Source organism: Colossoma macropomum, unplaced genomic scaffold, assembly GCF_904425465.1.
Source record: "Colossoma macropomum unplaced genomic scaffold, Colossoma_macropomum, whole genome shotgun sequence".
NCBI classification, from domain to species: domain Eukaryota; kingdom Metazoa; phylum Chordata; class Actinopteri; order Characiformes; family Serrasalmidae; genus Colossoma; species Colossoma macropomum.
In genome coordinates, this window is record NW_023494785.1 from 45,443,556 (window position 1) to 45,459,462 (window position 15,907).

At 40.6% G+C, this 15,907-nt stretch overlaps 1 protein-coding gene across 1 annotated transcript in view; it reads right to left on the minus strand.

Annotated features, from left to right (window-relative positions):
• fhod3b (formin homology 2 domain containing 3b) overlaps positions 1 to 15,907 on the minus strand; it is a 213,362-nt gene that overhangs the window by 5,373 nt on the left and 192,082 nt on the right. The window contains 6 exon segments of the mRNA XM_036596455.1: positions 3,600 to 3,792; positions 5,295 to 5,485; positions 8,064 to 8,225; positions 11,563 to 11,682; positions 13,418 to 13,600; positions 15,034 to 15,192. Coding sequence (XP_036452348.1) covers positions 3,600 to 3,792; positions 5,295 to 5,485; positions 8,064 to 8,225; positions 11,563 to 11,682; positions 13,418 to 13,600; positions 15,034 to 15,192 — 1,008 coding nt within the window.

Sequence of the window (15,907 nt, forward strand, 5' to 3'; positions counted from 1 at the left end):
TTATTTTTCACCCTATTATGTTACATTCAGCGCATAAACAGTAACCGTGCACTGAAGTGTGCAGAAGTTTGTCTCTGTAGAAGAATTTACTTTCACTTCAGGAACATGAAATTTGGCCAAAACTTTTGCAAAGTACTGCACATCATAAAATGATGATCATCAGTAGTAGCATGTTGTTCCTGTTAGATAAGCAGTTAAAGTACTTTGATTATTTTTGTTCAATTATTATTTTTTTAAATACTCTAATGTACAATTAAACTCAAAATTCAACATAGAATGAAATCTTTTTTGGACAAAAAATGAGTGCATTATAATATTAATATCAGTTATAATCACTGCAGTTGAATCACAGACTGTACATTGTCACCTTCAGACGCACTTTTACACCCCCTAGTGGCAACATTCTAAAATTACAACGCATTGATACTGAGTTAAGAGAGACAGATTGAAGGAGAGAGGTGACAGCAGACAGTTGCTGATCTACTGCAGGTCCACGTTCACTGTTCTCCATCCCAATCATGCTTCTGACGAACATATCAACAATATTGATCGCAATGTCTGCAGATCTGCGCGCTACAGAAGAAGAACAAGAACAACCCCGAGTTTTATCCACATGGCTTTTCATAAACCCAGGACTGCTTCACAAAGTAATGTCAGAACAATGTGGGAACAGTAGTGAAGAGGCTTAAAACACAAAGACATAAAAGAGAAGACCTCCAGCTCCGTCATGCATTATCTGACTCCATCACTGAGTTAGTCTGTAAAACTCCTGTTAGAACTCTGTAAAATGTTAATAACACACTCAGGCGCCTCACGCGTACCTCACCATCCTCTTCATCCTCACTCTAGAGAAGAAATGAGAAGGAGACACGAAGAATGAACAGAAGGAGCGCAAACGACTCAGCAGGGGGGATTTTAATGCTCTCATTAAGCCTTAATTAGTCAGAAAGTGCTAATTAACCAGCCGCTCATTACTTCCTTATTTACCTTTTAGAGCTTGAAAGTGATGACTGGGCTGGTTGGTCTTTATGCTTTACTATAAAACTTCCCTCATAAAGGGTTTATGAATGGTTATTAAGTCATAAACACCTTAAAATTCATTAATAAGCAGTTATAACTCATACATACATAAAAGGGCGACTATTATATGAGTGTAACCAGCGAGACCTGAGCTTTAACACACACGTCAACACGAATGTGGACAGTTTGGCAAACAACAGGTCTCTTTAGATTTATGTGTTATGAAGTCTTTATGAACTAATTAATAAACTAACTGAAAACCTTTCATAACCCGTTAATTTTGCACTCCTATTGAAAAGCATTGCTGATTACCTGAACTGCACTGTTAGCAAAAAAAGGTTCTATACGGTACCAAAAATGGGTTTGTAACAATAGTGGAACCCTTTTCTGGTGGTGTATAGAACCATATACAACACATTCTCCATCAAACTGAAGAACCCTTTCACGATGCAAAGAGCCATTAAATCATGCGAAGGTTCTTTGATTGTTCATGGTTCTACACAGAACCATTTTCTTGACTAAGTAACTCGTGAAGAACCATCTTTTTAAAAGTGTAGCCTACGTTTTAACTTACGTACGACTGAGGCAGTCGGCCCCTGGAGTACAATACATGTATCATCACATATCGGTTTGAAACATAATGCAAACCTAAACATCTGTTTGATGCCGATATATAATATATATATATATATATATCAAATATCTGCCCATAAAATAAGATCCAGATATCTGTGTGTTGGTAATGTAGGAGTTAATACCTTCTTACATTACGAGGGAGCTCTTCAAGAGTTCTTTAGTAAAGAAAATGGTTCTATATAGAACCGTGAACACTCAAAGAACCATTTGCATGATTAAAAGGTTCTCTGCATCGCAAAAGCGTTCTTCAGATTGATGATCTATATATTACCTTTTTAATCAGGGTTCTATACAGCACCAAAAGGTTCTACTATTGTTACCAAAGAACGTTTTTTGGTACTATGTAGAACCCTTTGGTAGGACTGTACAATGTTATTTTTGCTTGAATTTCAAATCTGTGGCCAGTTTACTTATTGTACTTATAGGGAAGGTCCACCATTTTTCCAAAATTTCTGCACTCGGTAAGTTGCTCTAGAAACCGAACCACTCTAAACGACTTAAGCACTTAATTATGCAGGAATTTTGCAAAATCAGTGGCATATGCCTTTATGTCTCTGGGCGTAAATGGGTTATTAAGCACAGTTCACGCAGTTCTTGTATTAAAATAAGGCCTACGTTATAGGGATTATGGCAATATCTAATATTGCAGGTGTAGATATTGAGACTAAATCCTACCTGGATTAACATTATAGAGAAATATAACATGTATTCTGTATTCTGGACCGTCTTTCATAATAACAGTAGTCACTTGGTCTGCTGAGCCACTCTGGATCTGCGGGGGACTAATTACTTTTCATTGCTGCAGAATAAAGGAAAGCATGTTAAAGGAGTAAACAAGGGTTTATAGATGTAGAAACACTTGGAGGTTATTCTGTGCAGCAGCACGCTGATGAATCAGATTCAGAGAAGGGGATAAACTGCTCCATCTAATGGCAGAACCGCAGAACTACATCTCAAAACCACCCTGCAGTAAAAGAACCGTTACTGCACTGAAAGAACGACTGCAGGAAGAGTAAAAGTAGCAAAAAAACAACTTCAGAGGCCCAAAGACTCATTCAGAAACGTTCACTACTGCTTCTCTCCTCCCCCGGAAGAACCTGGAGGGATCGAGGAGAGAAGAGGAGCAGGAGGAGCGGAGAGAGGAGCCGAAACTGGAGAAAAACATCATTGAAGTTGATGCTGACTGTTGATGAAATGAGCCAATCACGACGGTCGAAAGAAGGGGGTTCTTTAAGAGTTCTATAATAAAGGCTGTAACTATGACATCTTGGACTTGATGGTTCTTTAGTCAGTGGCTCTATAGAGACACTCAGACTGATGGAGAATGTGTTTTACATGGTTCTATGTAGAACCTTTTTGAAAAGGGTTCAATATAGTGGCAAAAAGGGTTCCACTGTTACAGATTTGACATCATAACAATAGCAGAACCACTTTTGGTGCTACATAGAGCCATTTTCAAAAAGGTTCTATATAGAACCATAGAAAACGTGTTCTCCATCAATCTGAAGAACGCTTTAATAATGAAAGAGTGCTTTAATCATGTGTTTGAGTGTTCATGATTCTGTATGGAACCATTTTCTTTACTAAAGAACTCCTGAAGAACCATAATTTTTTAAGAGTGTAGGACTCCACTATTAATAAGTCAAAGTACCCCTTTTTAATACTATAAAGAACCCCTGAAGTGGCATAGAACCTTTACATTATGTTAAGGCTCTTCAAACCTTTAACAGGTTCTTCTGGCTCCAGCAAACCACACAAAAGTGGTTCTATGATGTTTTGCGGCACCTTTTTAAAGCGAGTAGAAGGAAAAGTTAGCATTTAAAGAACTCAGAGAAACAGAACTCCTTCTAAAGTGTGCCTAAGTACACAGAACCGAGTAAACGGAGCTTTGTCTAGAACACTGCCGTACCTGAGAGGAGTAGAATGAATGAGAGTTCACTCACGTCGGTGATCATCTTCCCGCGGGTTTTGTTCCTCTCGCGGTGGTTGGCTCTTTTCTGTTTCTGCTGCAGGACCCTCTCTCTGGTGGTCCGGTATTCCAGCGCAAACTCGCTCAGGATCTTACAGAAGCGGTGGATGCTCACCTCCCTCACCGCGTACGGCGGGTGGCCCAGGAACAGCAGGAACGCGTGGAACCTGGAGGACCAACATGGAGGTCAAAGGTCAAACAGGAGGCCGAGCTGGAAGAGCCGCGCTTCGTTTTCCACAATCAAAACAAGACTTCAGTTTAAGGTCTGCATCTTAATAATGAACTGTTCATAATGTTCTAGGAAATAGAACCGTACGAGTTTAGACGTGTGATACGAACGTGCTTTATGATGTGTTAACAATTCTGAAAATTATCATCATCTGTTTGTTGACTAGAGTTTATTTACACCGGTCAGCCATAACATCATGACCACCTCCTTGTTTCTACGCTCATTGTCCATTTTATCAGCTCCACTGACCGTATAGTTACAGACTGTAGTTCTACAGTTACAGACTGTAGTCCATCTGTTTCACTGATACTTTGTTAGCCCCCTTTTACCCTGTTCTTCAGTGGTCAGGACCCCCATGGACCCCCACAGAGCAGGTACTATTTGGGTGGTGGATCATTCTCAGCACTGCAGTAACACTGACGTGGTGGTGGTGTGTTAGTGTGTGTTGTGCTGGTCTGAGTGGATCAGACACAGCAGTGCTGCTGGAGTTTTTAAACACTGTGTCCACTCACTGTCCACTCTATTAGACACTCCTACCTTGTCCACCTTGTAGATGTAAAGTCAGAGACGATAGCTCATCTGCTGCTGCACAGTTTGTGTTGGTCATCCTCTAGTCCTTCATCAGTGGACACAGGACGCTGCCCACAGGACGCTGTTGGCTGGATATTTTTGGTTCTCAGTCCAGCAGTGACACTGAGGTGTTTAAAAACTCCAGCAGCACTGCTGTGTCTGATTCACTCGTACCAGCACAACACACACTAACACACCACCACAATGAACAATGAACTCTGAATTATTCCAGCAAATTCTAAAGGAAAATGTCAGGACATCTGTCCATGAGTTGAAACTCAAGAGAATGTGGGTCATGCAGCAAAACAACGACCCTCAGCAGACAAGTCATTCTACCAAAGAATGTTCTGGAATGGCCGAGTAAAAGTCCTGATCTTGATCCTGTAGAAATGTTGTGGAAGGACCTGAAGCAGCAGTTCATGGCTGGAAACCCACCTTCATAACAGATCTGAAGCTGTTTTGGGCTAAAACTCCACCATGCCGATTCAGGACTCATCAACAGTTACCGGAAACGTTTAGTCGCAGTTTTTACTGCACAAGCGGGTCAGACCAGGTACTGAAAGCAGACGTTCACATACTTTTGCTACTCACATGAAATACTGGATCATTTCTCTCAATAAATAAAGGACCAAGTCTAATATTTTTGCCTCATTTGTTTAATTTGGCCTTATCTACTTTTAGGACTTGTGTGAACATCTGATGAAGTTTTGAGTCAAATTAATGCAGAAATATAGAAAATTCTAAAGGGTTCACAAACTTTCAAGCACGCTTCACCTCACTGGAGCTCACTGTGACCCGGAAACCGTGACTAAGCTGGCCCTGATGGCGTTTCCTGATAAAGACGAGGTCAGTGACGGTCAGTGTGGTTACCTGTTGATGATGCGTCTGTGGACGATCTTTAAAATGATGATCCTCTCGGCGCAGTCCTTCAGGAAGTCCGACATGCGCTGCTTCAGCGCCGGCTTCATCTCGTGCTTGGCGATGACCTTCAAGTGGTCCCATGATGCTTTGCAGCGCCGCTCCATCTGACACAGGTTGTCCTGCAGCTGGTCGAAGTCCACCTAAAGAAGAAGGCCGAGAGCATGTTTATAAAACCTGTAATCAATCATAATGACCAACAACAACAGCAATAACATCAACAACAACAATAACATTGATTGGTGATGCAGTGCAATGAACCAGAGAACTGAAAGAGCTGAAAGAAAGCTTTGCTTCTATATAGTTTGCCACTTTATTTATGCTTTTGGATTGATCTGATGATGCTAACGAAGCTTGGCAATACTTCCATGTTGGAGAAGAGAACTGAGAGGACCAGAGAAGTGACTTAATTGTAATCTAAACAATACTGAATTACTAATTCATGATTGGAAAATTATAGAATATACTACTTCACGGTTTCCCACAGGCATCTAAAGCTGAATTCCAGAGAGCCTCTGCTATGAGGAAGGTAAACAATTAATCGTTAAATATGTAAAGCAGGTGGGCGTGGCTTTGGAACTCCAGCAGTCTGACGTTTCTCCAGCAGGGGGCGGTATTAGCACAGGAGTCACTTTAGTGTTCGCCGTTTAGAGAAGGAAGGAAGAGTGAACCCACACCAGCAGGATCTGACCAACACACGCATTTACAGAAGCCGGTTTATTACCGAAAAATTAAAAGTTAAATTTTAAAATTAAACCTGTTTATTACCAAAAGACTCTCTGTGTTATTAATGTGATTTTCATTAAAGAATCTAATTAAATTAGTGAATAATAAAAACTATGTTCAAGTTAAAGACGGGAAGAAATGTTGGTGCAGCTTAGTAGTAGTAATAATAATAATAATATAATAATAATATTAATAATATTAATATTAATAATAATGACTCAGTAAAGGATAAAGCACTGCACTGTTATATAAACATCCCACCAAATTCCACATCTGCAGCTTCATTTAGGCTAATCTCTGATGTCCCAGGTTGCCTTGGTTAACCACTAGCTTTGCACCTGAGCCCATTTTTCAACCCACAGACGGTGAAGAACAATAAAAGGCCCTCACTGCTGCTCCACATCTGCACAGCTGTGTGATTTACAGCGTATGGCAGCGTTCCGCATGATGTTTCTCCAGCGGGCACAATTTTAACCACATGCAAAGGGCTTTTATCATTAATTAATACTGTTTTTAATGGTCTGTCATCTGTTTGTTTCACATATACTCCCATTCTGAATGTCCTGAAGGGAACCCTGTTGAGATATATACGCCCCAATATGGTGTAAATGTCCAACACCATTCAAATGTGTTTAAAATGGGACAAAATCCTTTAATCATAAACAAAACATTCACATTTGGTTTATATGTCACATTTTAATAGTACTGGACATGTACACTGTTTTAAGGCATACAAGTATTAGCCCTCTGGGGTCCACGAACCCGCCTGCACGTCAGATTCTCTGTTTCTATATCTGTGTCTGTGTCTCTGAGATGATCCAGCTCAGAAATCCAGTTCAAACACTTCCTGAATCTGTAGAGTCGCCCTTTCCATTCCATCTCATCACGAGATCATACGAGACTCACATCCGGAGTTATGAGCCTATGAAGAGGGGCTGAGATACACGTCATCTGCCTCTCACCGTGTGGAACTGGTGGATTCGTGTGTCCGTCTACATTCTGTGTGAAACTGACCAATGGACACTCAGGAAATCACTAAGGACTGACCATCACGCCGGAAACCCTTCATTCTTCATTCAGTCCACATCGGAGACTCATGTGAAACGGCGTGCAGAGAGTTTACAGCTGCTGAAGCTGCTGCAGCGGTTTTGGAAAGTAGTGATGAAGATAACGGAGCATTTAGATATGAAACACATGAGGATCATGATAAATGAAGAGACTTTAAAGGAGAGTTTAAGAAGATGTGGACAAATCGGGGTTAACAGTTATCAGCTATATTGGTATCAGTTTTTATCTTTATTTATTTAGCACTGTCAGCTCTCTGTGAAGGCTACTGTAGCTAACTATGCTAAAGCTTTGATTAAACTGAATTAAACTGAACTGAATATTTGTGCATTTATTTAAAAATGCAATTTAGTATAGATTTATACGTCATGAATGAGCTTGAATGATCCAATATGGTAAAGATATGGTTTACTAAAGAACCACAGTTTTAACTGTTTACTCTAATGAACTGGGAACTGTGGTGCGATGCCAATATGTTTCATGATATATGTGTGTTTATAAATAAAACACAATTCTAAACGTTTCTGTTCCTGGATTCGCACTACAAAAAGCAAAATGAATGAAATACAGATATTTTATGCGTCACCTGATCATTCTGCTCTTCTGGGGTTCAATAAAAACATCGTCACATTTCCATTCGAAATATCAGCCAAATCTAAACATCTGTCTTTTATTTTTAAGTATCTTCCGATTCGGATGCAGTTCCAGTAGTACGGAGCCTTTATTACTTTTTAAAATCACTTTCGATGAGAAAGGCGAGCATAAAATGGCCACATGCGCGAACTTGCTGACCGCTGGTCACTAATCGATCCTATTTTCTCTTAACGTATGATCTTTGCAGAGCTCTACACTCCTAATAGTGAGGAATCTCTGTAGGGCTCTCTGGTTATGTGACCTGTAGATGTGTGGAGCTGTGAATCTGTGTGGTACCTTAGCCGAGCGCGTGATGGCTCCAATCTCGGAGTAGAGGTCAGAACCTTCTGGAAACTTCTCCACCACGATGGAGCAGACGTGGTGCAGCAGAGACTGCTTATGTACAGTGTCCTTCACTTCCGGAACCTTCTCCAGGTAACTCAGCTCAAAGCCCTTAGCCTGGACACACACACACACACACACACACACACACACACACATACACACACGCACACACACACACACACATACACACACATACACACACACACACGCACACACACACACACACACACCATACATTAAAGGGCCCATATCCTACGTTTTCTCTTATTAGGTCCACTTATTCACATCTGTGTGGGTTTTCACTGTATCCCTTAGAATGAAACAGGCTGTTTACTGGCCCTTTAAAAATGATACATGTAAATGAGCTCTGTTCTGATTGGCTGAGCCTCATTCAAAAAGCAGTCTGGACTGAAACGCTCCTCTTAACCGGAGAGTGAGTGCACACTTAAAAATGATGGTTCTTCAAGGGTTCTTTAGTAAAGAAAATGGTTCTATATAGAACCATGAACACTCAAAGAACACTGCATGATTAAAGGTTCTTCGCAATGTGAAATGGTTCTTCAGACTGATGGAGAATGTACTGTAGATGGTTCTACATAGCACCAAAGAGTGTTCTTCTATTCTTACAAGCTTGACATCGTAACAACAGAAGAACCCTTTTTGGTGCTATATAGAACCCTTGTCAAAAAGGTTCTACATAGAACCATCTACAGCACATTCTCCATCAGTCTGAAGAACCCTTTGATGATGCAAGGACACCTTTAATCATGCAAATAGTTCTTTGAGTGTTCATAATTCTATATAGAACCATTTTCTTTCTGAAAGAACCCTTGAAGAACCACTATTTGTAAGTGTGTGGGCTGTGGGCTGAATTGGAGGACGTACACAAATGAGTGGGTTTCTGTGACATCACAAAAACGGACTTTATGGAAGACATTTTAAAACGTTCACCTACGATCTTAAAAAAGATGGCGCTTCAAACGTTCTTTAAAGGGTTCTTTGCATCATGAAAGCATTCTTCAGATTGATGGAGCATGTGCTGTTGATGGTTCTATATAGAACCTGTTCTCTTTAGTACCCAAAAGGGTTCTTCTATTGTTATGGTGTCAAGCCTATTACAATAGAAGAACCTTTTGGGTGCTATATAGAACCCTTATCGAAAAGGTCCTTTATAGAACCATATATAGCACATTCGTGCACATTTTCCATTAATCTAAAGAATCTTTCATGATGCAAAGAACCTTTAATCATGCAAAGGGTTCTTTGAGTGCTCACGGCTCTATACAGGACCATTTTCTTTACTAAAGAACCCTCGAAGAACCATCTTTTTAGAGATGTATATTAAATCTTATAGCTGAAAAGTGAGGAGCGTTCAGTTTTTCATGATGTGGGCTCTTTAAATCAGACCAGATGTTCAGTATCAGTGGATCTTTTCTGTAAAAAGCAACACCGAAAATACGTCCACCGTCAACGAATCGCTCCGGAGCTCAGACCAGTTCTAAAAAGGGCTCCTGATCACAGACCATTTCCACGATTTACAGACGGCATTCAGCAGATTAGCATCAGTTCCATTAAACTATAATACAGAAAGCTTTGAAACGTTAGCGGGTCAGTACAGCGCGGCCTGGCCGCTCCAGACGAACGCTTCATTAGCTCGTAATTAGCTGAATCTCATCAACTGTGGTGGAGTTCCGTAACTCGCAGGCTGTATTTCGGCATACAGCGCAGCTGGGAATTCTGGGAAACCCCCCAAAATGACACGTCACCATTTTCACTTGCTTTGATCTCGCGCCCAAGCTCGACGTTTACTGTAACAAACGTGATTTCATGCTTTTATCGCTTCCTCAGCCTGACTTTATAATGATCTCAAACAGAGCTAGATGGTAAATTAACCCTTTAAACTTTCTGATCTTAAAATCCCCCCATAATTCAGTGTGTGAGATGTAATCAGAGAGATTCAGAGAGGTTTGGTGTGAAATGGTTCAGATGTCTTTACAGTGGTGGTGATAGGAACCAGGGGTCGCCATGACTACAACACAGATATAGACATTTTATTTACTATCCAGAACCACCAGTGAACCTACACGAGTCTTCTGAGTTTATATGTGCAAAAATGTATATTTTAACAAGTGAAAACATCTTAAATCTACACAAAATGTCTAACAGGATGTTTTGAGATTATTCACGCTCCTTTCAGACATTTTTTACTTTTTCCAGTCATTTTATCTGGTGCAGTTGTCTTTTTCCACTGGCAGACAGTTTTGTTTGGTTCAGGAAATGATGCTTAAACTAAGGACCATGATCTGCTATTGGAATATTAGACACGTGCACTAAATGTCTGAAATGACTTAAACTGACTTAAATATGAAAATAGTGGAAAATCTGAAATAATACGTTTTCTTTGGGGACTATTTTGCCTCACAGCGCCCTGCATGTATCCCTCCACCATGAATGGAGTTTAAGTTCTCTAAACTATCATAAAACAGTGTCTCAGTCATCAGGCAGTGAATTCATAACCATTTCATGTAGGAACTTTCTGTGAGGGAGCTTTTTTTCCTTCTAGCACCTCATTTTCCCGCATTATTACCCCACTGATCTGACTGTTCCTTCACTTACCCCTTTTTGCCATTATACATCTTTTAACTGCTGCTGCACTTTAATATATCACATGTCGCTGCTGTCGGAAGAAAACCTTATATCTCTCATTTTTGTCTGTTTTTCCATTTTTGTCATAATTTGAAAATACCTGTTACCTTTTACATTGTATGTAAATTTCATGATGAATGGACTAAAAGAAATGACCCAAAATGGAAGAAAGTCTGGTTCCATTGACTTACATTAAAAGTAAAGTAGGTTTTTTCCTTCTCCTGTAAAGTTACCAGTTTGGAGATACAAGTTTTTTTTTCCGACAACAGTGATATACTTGACACGGTGCAAGGTTTAAAAGTGTGACTGTGTGTGTGTGTGTGTGTGTGATGGTCCGAGTGTGTGGTAGGATGCACATTTTATTTTATTTTATTCTTATTTTTATTTGTATTTTTTTTTACTACTGTAAGATGTTTGTCTGTGAGCTCCTGTAACCAAAACCAAATTCCTTGTATGTGTCAGCAAACCTGGCCAATAAAGGTTGATTCTGATTCTGATTAGTTTAGAGGCATTAAAAGATGCATTAAAAGCCATTTTTCACAGTTTCTGCATAATTAAGTGGTTAAGATGTGAACAGAGTCGTTCAGAGCGGTTTGGTTTCTAGAGAAACTTACCGACTCAGAACTGTTCACAGTGGTGGTGATAGGAACCAGACGTCCACCTCTAAAAGCTCCCTCACAGAAAGTTCCTACATGAGATGGTTATGAATTCACTGCCTGATGACTGAGAGATCAGAATTGTCCTTTAATCCAAGATGTATTAAGTGTGGGACGTTAAGGGGTTAAATCCTGTTAAATCCACTCACGTTTGAGCCGTTCAGGAAGTTGCCGATGGCGAGCAGCGTCGACAGAATGAAGCGCAATGTCTTATTGTTCTCCAGCTGATTCATGCCCTCCTTCAGGTCCTGTAGGGGCTCGGCCACTTCCTAAGAGATAGAGAGAGATAATGCGTTGTCAATTCACCTGTCCAATCACACGATCAGACTACAAGCCTCGGAAACAAAAGAATTTAATTCTTTAAAGCCCAGCAGAAAATCGTCCAATCAGGATTCTTCTCTCTGTGGTATCTAGGTAGATTCAGCTGAGCTGCTCTCCCATTGGTTAGGACTTCAGGAGCTGGACTGTGACCAACCAATCGCACTCAACCAAGAACATCACTCTAGACCTTAGAGAGTTCTAGATAACTGACGTGAATGCAGTGCTCTAAGCAGTCTAAGCAGGTTCCGGTTAGTTGTTAGGAATGTTAAACAGCAGCAGCTCTCTGCAGGACTCTGTACTGAAAGAGTCACTGTAACACTGATACACACAAGATCAGATATATGATAATGTCTGATACAGGATTCAGATAAAACAGATGGAACAACCATAACAAGCGTCAAATATCTGTATTTAATCTAGAAAGGCTAAGCATCCCATAATAGTGCTAGCAGAAATTAGCATTATCAGAGGGGCAATTTTTGTACTAATAATTATGGTTTGACACTAAGAAAGCTCACTAGCTAGTAGCCACAATGCTACATTAAGGGTTGTTTTGAACGTTTAGGACGATCTAATTACATCACATATGGATGAGTAGCTAATCAGCTAGCTAGGAAAAGCAGTTACCTTAATTAGCTAACATACTATTAGAAATCCCACAGGGGTGCTAGCTTATAATAAGCACCATCATAGAGATGTTTCCTGTTTTATTCACCAGTGTTTGATATGTGTAGCCCTGGAAGCCTCGCACTAACGGTTACGCACTGACACTGATTAGCATCACAACCAGGACAGCCACACTGCGAACAATAAAGCCTTGAAGGCTCGGGATGAGCTCATTGATTAGATAGTCAGGATGAGCTCATTGATTAGTTAGTCAGGATGAGCTCATTGATTAGATAGTCAGGATGAGCTCATTGATTAGTTAGTCAGGATGAGCTCATTGATTAGATAGTCAGGATGAGCTCATTGATTAGCTAGTCAGGATGAGCTCATTGATTAGATAGTCAGGATGAGCTCATTGATTAGCTAGTCAGGATGAGCTCATTGATTAGTTAGTCAGATGAGCTCATTGATTAGCTAGTCAGGATGAGCTCATTGATTAGCTAGTCAGGATGAGCTCATTGATTAGCTAGTCAGGATGAGCTCATTGATTAGCTAGTCAGGATGAGCTCATTGATTAGCTAGTCAGGATGAGCTCATTGATTAGCTAGTCAGGATAAGCTCATTGATTAGCTAGTCAGGATGAGCTCATTGATTAGCTAGTCAGATGAGCTCATTGATTAGCTACTCAGGATGAGCTCATTGATTAGCTAGTCAGATGAGCTCATTGATTAGTTAGTCAGGATGAGCTCATTGATTAGCTAGTCAGGATGAGCTCATTGATTAGCTAGTCAGGATGAGCTCATTGATTAGATAGTCAGGGTGAGCTCATTGATTAGTTAGTCAGGATGAGCTCATTGATTAGCTAGTCAGGGTGAGCTCATTGATTAGCTAGTCAGGATGAGCTCATTGATTAGTTAGTCAGGGTGAGCTCACTGATTAGCTAGTCAGGATGAGCTCATTGATTAGCTAGTCAGGGCAGTAAAGTGGGCTTTTTAGAAAAACACTGTGGCTTGGTGATGCTGAGCTGACCGATAGATCACACTGAAGAACGGCCGGTGTCGAGACGTGGCGACTGACCTTCTCTAAGACGTCGTAGTCCATCTTGAAGGCCCAGAGCTGCAAGCGTGCGGTCAGTTCGCTGATGGAGGAGAGCGTGAGGAGGAACTGCTCAGCGCTGCCCAGAGGAGTGTCCGGGTTCACCAGCTGAGCTTCCTGGATCTTCTGCTTCTCCTCTTCCGTAGGAATCATTGTCAGGATTTTCTACAGGAGAGAAAGAGAGAGAGAGAGAGAGATAAAGTGGAGAGTGGGAGAGAGAAAGAGAGAGGGAGGGAGGAGAGAGAGAGGGAGGAAGGAAGGAGAGAGAGAGAGAGAGAGGATACAAAGAGAAATATAAGAGAGAGAGAGAGAGGGAGGGTCGGAGTGAGAGACAGAGAGAGAGAGGGAGAGGAAAGAGAGAGGGGAGAGAAAGAGAGAGGGAGAGAGGGAGAGAGAGAGAGGTAGAGTGAGAGAGATAGACAGAGAGAGAGTGAGAGAGGGAGAGAGAGAATGAAAGTGAGGGCAGAGAAAGAGAGAGAAAGTAAAAGATGTGACTTACAAAGCAGGTATAAAAATAAAAATATAACAATATAATAAAAAGAAGCTTTTTGAGATAAATAAATAAATAAATAAATAGACGTCAGCATAAATAACTGCGTGATCATCAGCGAGGGTCTCTGAGGGGAGTTTTTTACAGTGATTTTCCCATTAAATCTCTAACAGACTGAAAAACGACACCACCCAGATTAAAACCCGTCAACACACTAATAAAGGGATGATCTGAGTGAGTAACGGGGGTGATCTGTATGAGGGAGGTCACAGATATGAAGCACTGATACTGATCTTCATTAGAATATCATTCTAAAAACACTGTGTACTTTTCTAAACTTCAACACTGATACACAGACATGATGATGCTACGAGGCTCACAGTGATCAAACGATCTTATACACGTGTTTATAACCGTTCATCGTTTTATTGATTAATCACACAGTTACAACCAAACATGAACTGAGAGTACAGCTCAGTTACACACGCTAGCCGAGCTCTGTTTATGGAACTTTAATTCAGGAGAACCTTCTCCATATGATCGGATATCATCGATGATGAACAAGGAACCTGATGGCGATTAATAAACGGTGATTATCGCTGTTTTGGTAAAAGACCTGAGAGAGAACTGAGGAGGACTAATCTACTTTATTAATTTACTTCATGTGAATGGAACTGAAAATGAACGCTGATGTGCTTTGGATCTTCAGTTCGCCTCAAAGTGACTCACTGCAGTAAAAAAACGATGAAGTGATGAAAGAGTGATGATGATAACGGAGCATTTTAATACGAAACATATGAGGATCATGTTATTCTAAGAGCCTGTAAAGGAAATCGAGAGAGCCATGGAAAAAGGTGCAGATAACTTTTCAAGTACTGATGTTAAATATCACAAATAAATATTCTGTGGTTTAATGAGTTTAACTACCAAAACAGAAGATTTGTGTGGTGTTATGGCTCACTGATTGGTCACAATGACATCGTTACCTAAAAGCACAAATCTAATCTGAGATGGTCAGTCAGTTTCTTTGATGACCCCAAATATCACCATAACACAGCTGAGCCTTCAGGTTATAAAACAGAGTGAACTCGGAGGAATTCCAGGTCACCTCTATGCCCTCCTTGTTTAGCGCGTACTCGTCGAAGTTCAGGATGGCTGTTTTGATGGTGCGAGGCGGCGGGAGGACCGTCAGCCCGATGTTGATGGCGTTGCTCCTTTTGGAGTCGAGAACGATGATCTCCTGCCGTTTCCCGTCTGCTGCTGTTTTCTAAAAGCAGCAAGAAACACAACACAGGTCAGCATCTTAAAAGCAGCACAGGCCACTGAGCTGCACTGGTGTCCAAAAGTTTGGAGTGTTCAAAAGTTTGGAATCACTGTCCAAAAATTTGGAATGTTCTCAAGTTTGGAATCACTGTCCAAAATCAGGAATGTTCTAAACTTTGGAATCACTGTCCAAAATTTGGAATGTTCTAAAGTTTGGAATCAACGTCCAAAAGTTTGGAGTGTTCAAAAGTTTGGAATCACTGTCCAAAAATTTGGAATGTTCTCAAGTTTGGAATCACTGTCCAAAAATTTGGAATGTTCTCAAGTTTGGAATCACTGTCCAAAAATTTGGAATGTTCAAAAGTTTGGAATCACTGTGCAAAAGTTTGGAATCACTGTCTAAACTGTGGAATGTTCTAAAGCTTGGAATCAATGTCCAAAAGTTTGGAGTGTTCTAAAGTTTGGAATCACTGTCCAAAAGTTTGGAGTGTTCTAAAGTTTGGAATCACTGTCCAAAAGTTTGGAGTGTTCTAAAGTTTGGAATCACTGTCCAAAAATTTGGAATGTTCTCAAGTTTGGAATCAATGTCCAAACGTTTGGAATGTTCAAAGGTTTGGAATCACTGTCCAAATGTTGGAATCAACAGTATTAGGAGCATCTAGTTTGCCAAACTGTGAAGATTCTGAGGGAGCACTGACAGCATTTTACTACTCACTCAA